The 12,153-nt window shown below is 45.3% G+C and overlaps 1 protein-coding gene across 10 annotated transcripts in view; it reads right to left on the bottom strand.

Moving 5' to 3' along the window:
• The window catches only part of MYO9A (myosin IXA), a 168,766-nt gene that overhangs the window by 4,997 nt on the left and 151,616 nt on the right, over positions 1–12,153 (bottom strand). For 8 of the 10 annotated variants that reach the window (XM_053271838.1, XM_053271840.1, XM_053271847.1 and 5 more), the window contains 6 exons: positions 11,842–11,947; positions 10,946–11,077; positions 8,680–8,803; positions 6,650–6,703; positions 712–914; positions 230–372 (listed from right to left, as the gene is read on the bottom strand). In XM_053271838.1, coding sequence (XP_053127813.1) covers positions 230–372; positions 712–914; positions 6,650–6,703; positions 8,680–8,803; positions 10,946–11,077; positions 11,842–11,947 — 762 coding nt within the window. The remainder of the gene's footprint in view (positions 1–229; positions 373–711; positions 915–6,649; positions 6,704–8,679; positions 8,804–10,945; positions 11,078–11,841; positions 11,948–12,153) is intronic. The other 2 variants (XM_053271841.1, XM_053271848.1) reach the window with 1 other exon arrangement.

Below are 12,153 nucleotides of genomic sequence, written 5' to 3'. Positions count from 1 at the left end.
CTCAAGATATGGTGGGACAAGTTGGAATCAGCATACTGAATTGCTCATGTGGGAGGTGATTAATCCATTCCTCTAATCAGCGGCTAGACAAACATTTCAGAACTGGAAGCAAACTCAACTGCACGGTAAATCTTCCAGATAAACAACAGATAAACTGATAACTGTCTGAGGTACTACTGGCTTAATTCTAACCTTGTGAAATCTCAACAAATGAGGCTATAAGGTTCACCTGTTTTGTCCGAGATGGCGCCTTCAGAATCAACATTCAGGTTTTCAGAGCTGTCTGCAGTGCCAATGGAGGCCTCTGACTCTAGAGTCTCATCATCAGAGGCTCGTGGCTCCAGTGCCAGCATCTCAAAAGTTAACTCTTCCCTGGGGAGAAAACACAAAGCAAACTGAAACAAGCAAGGGGAGAGAAACCAGCAATGTGGGCAGGGAGACTGGCAGTTGACAGAGTATCTAGGTCACTGGAAAAGCCACTACAGCACTATTGGGGACAAAATGATCTAGGGGACAAAACTGAAACTAGAAGGCACAGTATTTGATACTTGCAGCTGGGAAAGCAGGGAGATTCTGTTCTCTTCTAGCCAACAGTCAGCCTATTGTGGACCTGCTCCCAATCGGAATCCGCAAGCCAACCTGATATTTAAGGCTTCCACTTCCAAAACTGTAGCAACCCTCTCCTCCTCCACTCTACCCAGCCAGACTCACTTCTCTTTCTGCAGGCTCTCAATCTGCTCAGTCAGCACCCTCTCCTCTTGCTGCATGGCAACTTGCTGCTGTTCTGTGGCATCCATCTCCATGGTCTCTTCACTGCTCAGTGCCTCTTCAGGAACATCTGACACAGAAGGCAGTCGGACTGCAGCCGGTGATGTAGGGCTTGGGTAGGTTCCTCGGCGTAGGCGACCTTTACCCTGTAGGCACAACAATGTTAATAAGGAACCCAGCCTTTGGTCAAGCCTTTGACTAAAACAAGATCTCATAACCCAGCATGTGTATGTGACACAATGAGCAAACAATATCTTGTAGGTGACTGGCAGAGACAGACAGGACAGGAGGCATATACAAACTCAAGGGCACACAAATAACTTCAGGGGCTCCAAACATCTCCCTGAACTACAAATGCTAAAGCAGATTCCCCAATGATTTAGAAAAGTGATTGGAACAACATTCCCTATAGCCTCATGTTTAGCCTGATACTGGAAGTAGTTCTACAAATCCATGTTATAACTGGGGCACCTCCGGTCACCAGCACTAAAGCCACTGAAGATGAGAATACCTGGATTTCTACATGCCAAGACCTGCCCAGATGATATCCCAAACTAACATTTCCTACATGACTGCAAACATTCAACAGTGCACCTACAATTAGATTGGTCCAATTGTATTTCAATGTTCAGTCTAAGAGGCTACATTTCTCTAACTGGAAAATGAGAGGGTGGGGCAAAACTACCTACAAATGGCCACCTGTCCAATGAAATTCCACAACTAACACAGACACAATGTGCAGCAATGGGAAACATCTCCTTAGACAAGGAGCCAAGAAATAGAGTTAAATGCTGATTAGGCAGCTCTGGAATCCCACAGGCCATATGATCATGACTGTTCTGATGACAACTGGAGACAAAGGAGAGGATTCAAACTATATCAGTCAATTTCAGGGAGACAGTAATGACTAACAATCTGCCTGACTAAATATTAGAGAGAATCGGGGAGAACACTAACCAAGTTTTCTAGCTCTTTGATACTATCACTTCATAATTACAAGCAAATTTCCATATTCCTTTAAAGATTATCAACCTAGGTGAATCCAAACCGGGATTTCTGCATCTAGCATTTTCAGAATCTCTCCCTTGGCTGAATTCTGTGTTTTGCTCATACAATCCATCATAGCATTTTCAAATATCTCTCTCTCCTGACTGATGTCATTGCCACCCTCTCTCTTCAGTGTCTACTGGCCTTTTCACTTACTGGAAAAGTGGGACAACAGCCCCTCTAAGAAGCTGTCATGTCTCAAAATGACCTAGCCCAAAAGAGGATGTTTGCACAAAGGTTCAAGTACAGCTGCTCTGGAGAAACAGCCCTCTGTCTTTGAGTGGTGTCAACATCCTTAACATCTGTGAGAAATGCCTTTTGACTGGGTAAGCCCCTAGGTGTTGTATAATTATGTGGTAAAGTCCAAACTAGATAGCAAATATGATAGCCTCCCTGTGTGAGCAAGCCCAATGAGAGGTTCAAGTGGAAGGCAAATTCCTGATACATTTCACTTTCCTTCGGTTCCGGGATTTGAACTGCAAAATACAGAAAATTGGCAAGATCCTACCTCTTCTGTATCCCACTCCTAATTTGTAGCTATTTTTAGAATAGAAGAACTGCTACAGACTCTCATGCTGTTTGCACATCTTGTAGTAGTGAATCCTGTGTTATTAGTTCTCTATTGTCTGAAGTTGTATTATTTTGCATTGACGGTTTGGCTATGCACATAGCGGGCAAGATACGGTAAAGGGGAGAGGAGACAAAGAAGAGAGGTAAAGCACCTATATCCAAGGCCAAAGTATGAAGCACTGCAGCCCCCCTGAATAAAGCCTGCCAATGGCTTTCATTGTGGCCTGCTATACTTGCATCCAGCACTGGCAACTTTCTGTGTATCTTAGCACTTGTGCAGTTTATCATTGTTGGCTCAACACGGTACTTCTTTTCAAACCCTTTTTCTATATAGACCAGGGCTCCACAACTTGGCCCTCCTGCAGATGTTGGACTACAACTCCCATAATCCCTGATTATTGGCACTGTGGCTAGGGATTATGGGAGTTGTGGTCTAAAAACTGCTGGACGGCCAAGTTTGGGCAACCCTGATAGACACAGCAGCACAAGTCCAAATATTCCTGAAGTGGTTTTAAAAGAACAAAAGGTTTGCGACTTCACAAGAATCAGATTTCAGTCCCATTGTTAATATTTGACTGCATAATTCTTCAAAAAGATGCAATTTCAGAATTCTTTTAAAAGGCAGCTACTTGGTTAAACAGACAATCTATTGCTATACTCTATCTTTCTCATATCTTATTTTCTTGCTTGGTTAAAATTAGGCACATATTCAATATACTGTATTATGTTGTACCAGAACCACATATCGTCATAAGAGGATCTATCTCTGTTCTTTCATCATACTTCCACCTCCTCTTTCTCCGTTCCCTTTTTGACACATAATCTTAGGGTGAAATTAAATGTTACACACACGTGTAACATTTCCTAGGGAAAAGTTGCTTGAGGAGGGAGTGATGATGAGTAGGCAGAGGAGGGCGTGCTTGACTGCCTGCCACAATCCTGTTCCAAACTGCACCCCATCAGCTGCCCTCTCCCCTGTAGAGTTCCAGATGTGCATTTTCACAAGCATGCATTTGAAACCCCACAGAGTAGATTGCGGGCAGCGATTTGGAGTGGAGAAACAGCAGTCTGGTCAAGTTTTACAGTTCAAAATCCTCTCCGCCACAGATTTTATTTATTTATTACATTTATAAACTGCCTAACAACTAGATCTCAAGGCAGTGTACACAACTTAATAAATAAAACTCAAACACAATTAAAACAAATTTAAAATAAAAAAACTAATTTAAAAAAAAGTTTTAGCAAAAGGCCTGAGAGAAGGTGTGTGTCGTAAGGGACTTTTTAAAAAGGCAGCCAGAGATGGAGAAGCTCATATTGAGAGGGAGCACATTCCAAAGCCCTGGGACAGCCACAGAGAAGGCTTGGTCAAATGAGCTGGTGGCAGCTGTAACCAAACCTCCCCAGCTTTCCAGCTGTTATTACACATGACATGCATGCATGTAACATGTTATCTTGCCTTAATAATGCCTTAAAGTTTAGTAGGCTTATTACATTCCCTAATATGGTTAGGAACATAGGAAACTGCCATATACTGAGTCAGACCATTGGTCTATCTAGCTCAGTATTGTCTTCACAGACTTCTCCAAGGTTGCAGGCAGGAATCTCTCTCAGCCCTATCTTGGAGAAGCCAGGGAGGGAACTTGAAACCTTCTGCTCTTCCCAGAGTGGCTCCATCCCCTGAGGGGAATATCTTCCAGTGCTCACACATAAAGTCTCCCATTCATATGCAACCAGGGCAGACCCTGCTTAGCTAAGGGGACAAGTCATGCTTGCTACCACAAGACCAGCTCTCCTCTCCCCATTGGGTTAAGCCCCATTGGTTTATTTTTACAAGGGTCTGCATTTGGGACATAATTTGCATAAAACTATTCGTCCCTTATTAACTGAGGAACTATAGGGCAGTGGCAGAATATTTGTTTGGCATGCTTGGATTCTTTCTGTGTTCAGCAGAGCTATGGGTTCTTTGTGGATAAAATCTCCTGTATTCGGGCTGACTTGAACTCCACTATTTCTGCAAAGTCTATGAAGAGTGTGTCCAGCAATCCCTCTTGCAGTATTAGATTGGTCCCGTTTCAATCTGTGATTCCTGAGATCTGGACAAGCTGCTTGGGGAAGTGCGGCCTACCACGTGTTCTCTGGATCCTTGCCCAACTTGGCTGCTTCTGACTAGCAAGGGGAATGTTGGAGGTGGCCTAGTTAGTATCATAAATGCATTGCTGAGGGAGGGTAGGGTGCCCCTTTGTTTGAAGGAGGCAATGATTAGACCACTTCTTAAGAAGCCTTCCCTGGATCCCTTAGCGATGGCTAGTTACAAACCAGTCTCCAAACTCTCATAGTTGGGCAAGGTGATTGAGAGAATGGTGGTCGACCATCTCCAAGCAGTTATGGAAGAAACTGATTATCTAGACCCATTTCAAACTGGCTTAAGAGCTGGCTATGGGGTTGAGACAGCATTGGTTGGCCTGATGGATGACTTTTACCGGGGAATCAACAGAGTGAGTGTGACTCTGCTGGTTCTTTTGGATCTCTCAGTGGCGTTCTATTCCATCGACCATGGCATCCTTCTGGATTGGCTGGGGGAGTTGGGGATAGGGGGCACTGCTCCGCAGTGCTTTTGCTCCTATCTCTCGGGTAGATTCCAGATGGAAGAGCTTGGCGACAGTTGCTCCTCAAAACAGGAACCACTATAGGGTGTCCCTTAAGGCTCCATTCTTTTTAACCAATGCTTTTTAACATCTACATGAAACCGCTGGGTGAGGTCATCAGGCGTTTTGGTGCAGGATGTTATCAGTATGCTGATGATATCTATTTCTCTTTATCTTCATCATCAGGAAATGGCATCCATTCTCTAAATGCCTGCCTACAGGGAGTAATGGGCTGGATGAGGGATAACAAATTGAAACTGAAGCCAAGCAAGACAGAAATGCTCATTGTAGGGGCTCAGATTTTGAGGGATGAGTTAGATCTTCCTGTCCTGGATGGGGTTACAATCCCTCAGAAGGAAAAGGTATGCAACTTGGGAGTGCTCTTAGACCTAGGCCTCACCCTGGTATCTCAGGTGGAGGATATGGCCAGGAGTGCTTTCCATCAGCTTTGGCTGATTTGACAGTGGCGTCCATTCCTTGCAGAAAACCATCTCAAAACAGTGGTGCATCAGCTGGTAACCTCCGGGCTTCACTATTGCAATGGTCTACGTGGGACTGCCTTTGTGTGTAGTTTGGAAACTCCAGTTAGTCCAAAATGTGGCAGCCAGATTGATCTCGAGGGCATCTTGGAGCGACCATATTATGCCTGTACTTAAACAGTTGCACTGGCTGCTGATATGTTTCCAGGCGAAATACAAAGTGCCGGTTATTACCTTTAAAGCCCTCAACAGCCTAGGCTTGGGTTACCTTAGGGTGTACCTTCTTCTGTAAGAACCCCACTGCACATTAAGGTCATCTGAGGTGGTCTGTCTCCAGTTATCACTGGTACATCTAGTGGCAACTCAGAACTGGGCCTTCTCTATAGCTGCTCCTGGGCTGTGGAATGCACTCCCGGCAGAAATCTGTAGCTTGGGTTCATTGCTGTCCTTCAAGAGAGCCCTTAAAACCAATTTGTTTGGTCTGGCCTTTCAGGGTTTTACAATTGTTTTTAATTGTTTAATTGTTTCAAACTGTTTATTTGGTTCTGTATTGATTGTTTTTAAATGATCGAGAAGTGGGTTTTGTTTTGTCCTTGTGCAACGCCCAGAGCCTTTGGGATGGGGTGGTATAAAAATGTAATAAATAAATAATAAGGAAGGGGAAAGGAAACCAGTCCAAGGAAGTGGAAACTACACAGCAGGAATACAAGTTTCCAAATGAACTATTCTACTCCAAAGTGTCTCCAGCTCTTTGGATTTGCCTGCATGCCATCTGTGACCTGCAGGTTGTTTGATCACTCCTGCAAGGAAACGCAATGCAGCAGAAGAGGCAAGTTGGCGTCTTGAGATCCTATAGACACCACTTTTGTAGCAGTCACCAGCAGAAAGCAAAGTAACTGGCCCACTGCCAACTCCATCACACACTTCTCCTCCCGCCTCCAGCCAACTGCTCTGGAAAGACAGCACTTCCTATTGGTGGGAAATTTAGCATAAATAGAGGGCAGTTTAAGGAAGGCACACACATACACGTACATACACACAGCGTTATGAAGTGTGGGTTGTGGCATGGAGCATGCAGCAGTGCTGGAATGAGTGGAGGGTTATAGCACAAGGTCAGTGGAATGCCATTCTAATACATACCGGGATTGAGCTGCGGGTTATGCTCATAAATCTAACGGCAATTAGTACGGGTTTCTGGATTAGAGAGGACAGGAAAAGGAAAGGAGCAGGTTAGAGTGCACGTGCCATCGCCCCTCTCAAAGCGCTGCTGGGCTTTCTAATGGAAACCAGCTCTTGGCGGTGTGTGAAAGAAGGTGCAAGGTACAAGCCATTGTGCTGCATCAAAGAGCTGGATTGGCATGCGCTGTGACCACAGATGTGCTCCCAATGGAGCATGTGCGAGGACTGTTATGCTTACTACTCCCAGCAGCATGGATCCGGGTCACTGGCCACATGACCAGCCAGTTCCCGACTTCTGTTAAATAAGCAGAATGCAACCTTACACAGCCTGCCATATGTTCAAGATCACAGCAGAGCAGCAAAAAAGCAACACACAGGTCATTTCAGTGTTGGAGCTTGCTTTGAAACTCCAACGCCCAGTTAAGAGCGTGCAAGCTTTTCACATCTGAGCAGGGCAAGAGGAAGCAATCTATGAGAAGGAGCTCAGCGCAGGTCTGACTGCAGTTTGTGTGGCAGCTTTGCTCCAGGTTTTCCCACTGGCATGTGCAAGAGGCAAAGGGAAGCCTGTTCTGCCATAAGCAGTGTCAGAAGGACCAGACACCAAGAGGGGTAGGTCACAGAGAGGCCCATCACGCACAAGCTAAAGCTGCCCAAGTTCACAGAGAATGTCCCAAGATGACAGACTGATCCTAAAAGGAGCACAGGTAGTACATGAGCCAGCTGGGGTGGATAGTACCAGCTGGGAGAAGAAATGCTCACTGTGATTTTTGACAAGGTCTACACTCTTTGATATGGAAAAGATGTGATAGCATTGCAATGCTTTCAGGTTTTGGTGTGTTATGCTCTTAATGGCCTGACCATCGGGCCTGCTGCAGCCACATTTGCTGCACAACATTGGTATGCACAACATCGGTTTTCCAGCTGATGTTGAACTACAACTCCCATCATCTCCAGCCACAAAAAACTGGTGGGAGAACGACAAGCACATTTTACACATGTTAATGTTACGATCCACCACCAAATTAGGCAAAGTTAATGCCAATTGGTAGACAGGAGTTTCTCCCCCATAGTTCATGCACTTAACAGGGGTGTAACTATAATAGGGCAAGGGGAGACAGTTATCTGGGGGCCCACTGCCTTGGGGGGCTCACCAGAGGCAAGTCACATGACTGACTCCCCCAGCCACGCACCAGCCTGGGCTTCCTTCAGTTGTATTCATCCTCCAAAAGTTTTTAAAAACACAAAAACTACTTTCTATCAATGTTGACAGAGGAATGGAAATGACAATTGCCAGTAACGCCCTCCAAAAATTACTCCTTGGAGAGAGTATTTGTTCATTGTTACCCTAACCCTTTGCTCTGTACAAAAAAGACTGCAACTTTACCCTAATTATTTGAGGTAGGAATAAAGGAGGGGCGATAACACAGAGAAAGCCAAGTGCAACAATGCTATCACCTATTTTCCAGCTCTAGGGGGCAGATGTTTCCAAACACCACTCCGAGCATGTGTCTCCTGAGATGGTAACGATGGCCCAATGTGTGGGCCTGGTCCATGGATCTTTGTGAGATAATGCCAGGCTACTATGGCTCCCAGCTTCTCCCAGCATTTGCCTTTTATGTATGTTAGTGGCTAAGACGACCTGGACATCAGCGTGGGGTGATCTTTAGCTTCTACGTCAGACCTGATTATGTGTAAAAGATTTGAGATGTGTAAAGGTTTGGAGAACGGAAGATGAGGTTAGGGGGAGTGGGAAAGAAAGAAGAGAACATATGGCTTCTACCCAGTCCCAAAGAAGTTAACCAGCATGCATACGTTTTCAATTCTAAAAGAGACAAACAAGTATACTATTGGAATATCCACACACAAGTTTTTCTCTTATGGAGGAAAGAGACAACTGCTGTGCGCGCGGCGAGACAATAGGCCCCTGGGTACAATTTCTTCCAGCCTGGAGGTCAGGGTCAGTCTGGTATCCATTCATTCCTGCCCCTTACCATAGACCTGCGGATCAGTGACAGTCGGCTCTTGGCTTTGTTCTCTGCAAACTCGAGGCTGCTGATGTCCTTGAGGCGAGCCCGATATTTATTCATCTGCTCCACAACAATCAACTCCACACAGCTGAAAAACAACAACAACAAAAAATAACAAGAGGGGAAATGGATGTTTTGAGATCATTTAACTGGGCTAGATCCGACGATGGCATCTACATGCTAGGAGGAGAGAGAATATAAATCAGGGGTATGTACAACATTGGTTTTCCTGCTGATGTTGAACTACAACTCCCATCATCCCCGGCCACAAAAAACTGGCGGGAGAACAACAAGCACATTTTACACATGTTAATGTTAGCTATATGCTAGATGACAGCATATAGCTTGAAATGCTGCCACTTGGTAGCATAATTCAGCCTCCTATAATTCAGAATCCTATTATTTATCAGGATTCTCTTTAATAATGTATTCGCCACGCAGTCAGCTTTAAAGTTTCGAGCTGTGGATGCTGAATTGCCCCTTGACCTTGCGTTAATAAGTCTGGTCAGCTTGGCAGTTTGCAATAAGTCCCTCTCGACAGACACAATAGCACCAGGAACCACTGTTGTTGGGGCCACCATGGTGTGATCAAGATGCCCCTTGTGGTATCCATGAGTAATTGCGATACCACTCGAGTTATCAGTGGCTGCGGAGGAAACAGATAATATAGTCCCCTTGTCCATTTGTGCTGTCTCGATGTCGACATTGGCATCGTGGGGGTTGTATTACGCTCAACTATCGGCATCGGCCGCTCGATCTCGGCCGTCCTCAATATCGACATCGATGCCGATGCTGTGATGGGATGGTCCCCCTCCGACTCCAACACCCACGGGGAAGGCGTAATCTTCAACTTGGAGTCCCATTCTGAATCAGATTGCAAAGCGGTCGGAGATGGGGTCCCACTATGAATTCTAGTCTTTTTCTTCCGCTTCCTGGGCAGAGAGTTGTCTCTTTCTCCCTCAGAAGATGAGGCACGCCTGTGCTTCTTGTGGTGGCGCCACTTTTCCCCCATGTCCTCTGGCCGTTTAAAGTCTTGCACAATGGTGGCTTTTGACTGCTGAACAGCAGAGTCCACCAGAGGTGCTGCGGGCGTCGACATCACAGCACTTGACGTTGGGACTGATACCGATACCGAGGGTCCCAACACCGAGGTACCCGATGTTGAGGGTCTTGGCGTCGGAGGCTGAAGCACATCATCATAAAGGGCCGCTCTCAAGCGTAACATCCAATTCTGCAGCGTTTGTTTCGAGAACGAAGAACAAATTTTACAAGTGGCCGTATTATGTTGTTCCTCTAAACACAGCAAGCAAGCATCATGTGTCTGTCAAAGGTAATTTTGCATAACACTCAGAGTAAAAGTAGTCTTTGGCTTAGTAGTGTCAGCCATCGCCCCAAGGGGCGGGAAACAAACTGCCTAGGATAAACTGAAGCATGGCCACGTGCTTGGCAGTTAGGGCCAGCATGAGGAGCTAGCTAATCGATCCGTGAGGTCCCTGCGCAGGCGCAGAACCCATTCTTTATGAATGCAATGGATTACACTCCAGATGCTGGAGTGCTACAATTAGTTAATTCCTCAACACACTCTGAACAGAGAAATTGGATTCCCTATATTATGTATTTGAGAGACAAGTTCCATAACTTTTAGAGGACACAGTTCTATAAATTTTCACATTCACTTATGGTGGAAATGTGCATGAAAATATGAAGATAAAGACTGGCTGTTGTTGAGTGGGAGGGAAAGTGCCAGCCCTAACTTTGTTTTCCAGCTGTTTTCTTCCTCACTCTCTTTCAATCCCTTGGGATCCTAACCTCTCTTATCTTCCATATTCTAACACTGTTTCTACAAGAGAGTTGTTTTTATTATTGTTTATCTCTGTATGCTAACACAGATGTCGGAACTATATTATGCATTGCAATCTTTTCCTAAGCATAACATCTGATGGTGGTTAAGCACACATGGAGAAGATTGTAACGGCTTTTGGTGTCACACACACAGCTACTGATGCAGGGGAAAGCAGTGCAACTTGCCCGTGCAGTTCCCTGGGGGAAGAGGGGTCTCTCTCTCAGGTCAAAGATAGCAGGTTTATGAAACACATTCTATTACCTTTCCCAGTCTCTCAACTCTGAGAAGATACTTCCCCCACCCAGGCTGGCAAAAGCAGCTCAGGAGGACTGACTTGCAGAAGCTGCCGAAGAACTTGCTTGAGCGGTTATGATGCTGCATTTTTACCTGATAGTTTTACTGACATCCTGAGCACTCTGCAGAGGATCCGTGGTGTCTGGACAACGGAGAATACAGGGGGCAAACACAATGGCCAAGGCATTAGCTGACATGCGGTTGGTCTCCTCTTGCAGGGCAATCCTAAACAGCACCAGAACATAACAGCAATAACATGTGGTTAGTTGGCTGCTGAGAGGAAGCTAGAGACATTTGGAGACAGGCTAGAGAGGTGGAATGCAGCACATCCATTACATGGCAGGAGCAAACCCCAAGAAGTATGGGAAAGCAGTTACAAAACCTGCAGGAAAAATACTCCCCTCAAAAACATTTGTCTAGGGGCCAATTCACTTGCTCTGTTTTGCCACGTTTTTTTTATTCAGCTCATGCAAATGATCTACTCGTGAGCACAGCACAAAACTGTTGGTACACCAAGATGCCAGTTTCACTGATCCGTTTGACACATCCAAAGAGGACCTCCTGCTGGCTACACTCAGCCACAGCAGCTGCATTAGAAAAAACAGCTTTACTTAGGCACTGCAGTCACACTTTCCCATTGTCATGGGGACTCCTGGATTCCAATGTGTGCCTTGAGAACTCTGGTAATGCTTCCTGTCACCCAAGATGATTAGATGACTGTGAGTGTCTGAACTGCAGTGTCCTTCTAGAGTTCATCACCAGTGTGGTTTTAAGCAAGGCAATGAAGTATAGACCTTGCTGATGAAAGCACTTTGCAAAGACTTGCTCTTAGCCTGCAACACAATGTGTCCATAGGATACAAACAGGATTCCCTGGGCATCCTCGTCTTTAAAGATGCAATGGAGATAATACATATATTTGCAGTATGAGATGGCATTCATTGAGGGAAAGAAATAAAGGTTTAAATCCCTCATCCCGACTACTGGTACCTGACAAGGTGAAAGATCAGTCGTTCCAAGGTATTGAGATGTGTGCGAGAAAGCTGATCGATGACAGAGTACACCCCACGGATGGCCTCCTTCCTCTCTTGCAAGCCTGCAAAGAGTACATTTTCATTAATTTGTTAGAATTGTGGTCTGCCCCACAGCTAATAATTCAGGACAGACAACATTTAATTCAAAATTCCTTTCATATTAAAAACATATGATTCAATTAAACAACTAAAAACACAGGAACCTTGGAAGCTGCCTTATACAGTCAGACTAGTTCAGTATCACATTGACTGGCAGCATTGACTGGCA

Source organism: Hemicordylus capensis, chromosome 10, assembly GCF_027244095.1.
Source record: "Hemicordylus capensis ecotype Gifberg chromosome 10, rHemCap1.1.pri, whole genome shotgun sequence".
Lineage (NCBI taxonomy): Eukaryota > Metazoa > Chordata > Lepidosauria > Squamata > Cordylidae > Hemicordylus > Hemicordylus capensis.
Note: the sequence above shows the minus strand (reverse complement) of the source record. Positions and strands in the feature narration are given on the sequence as shown.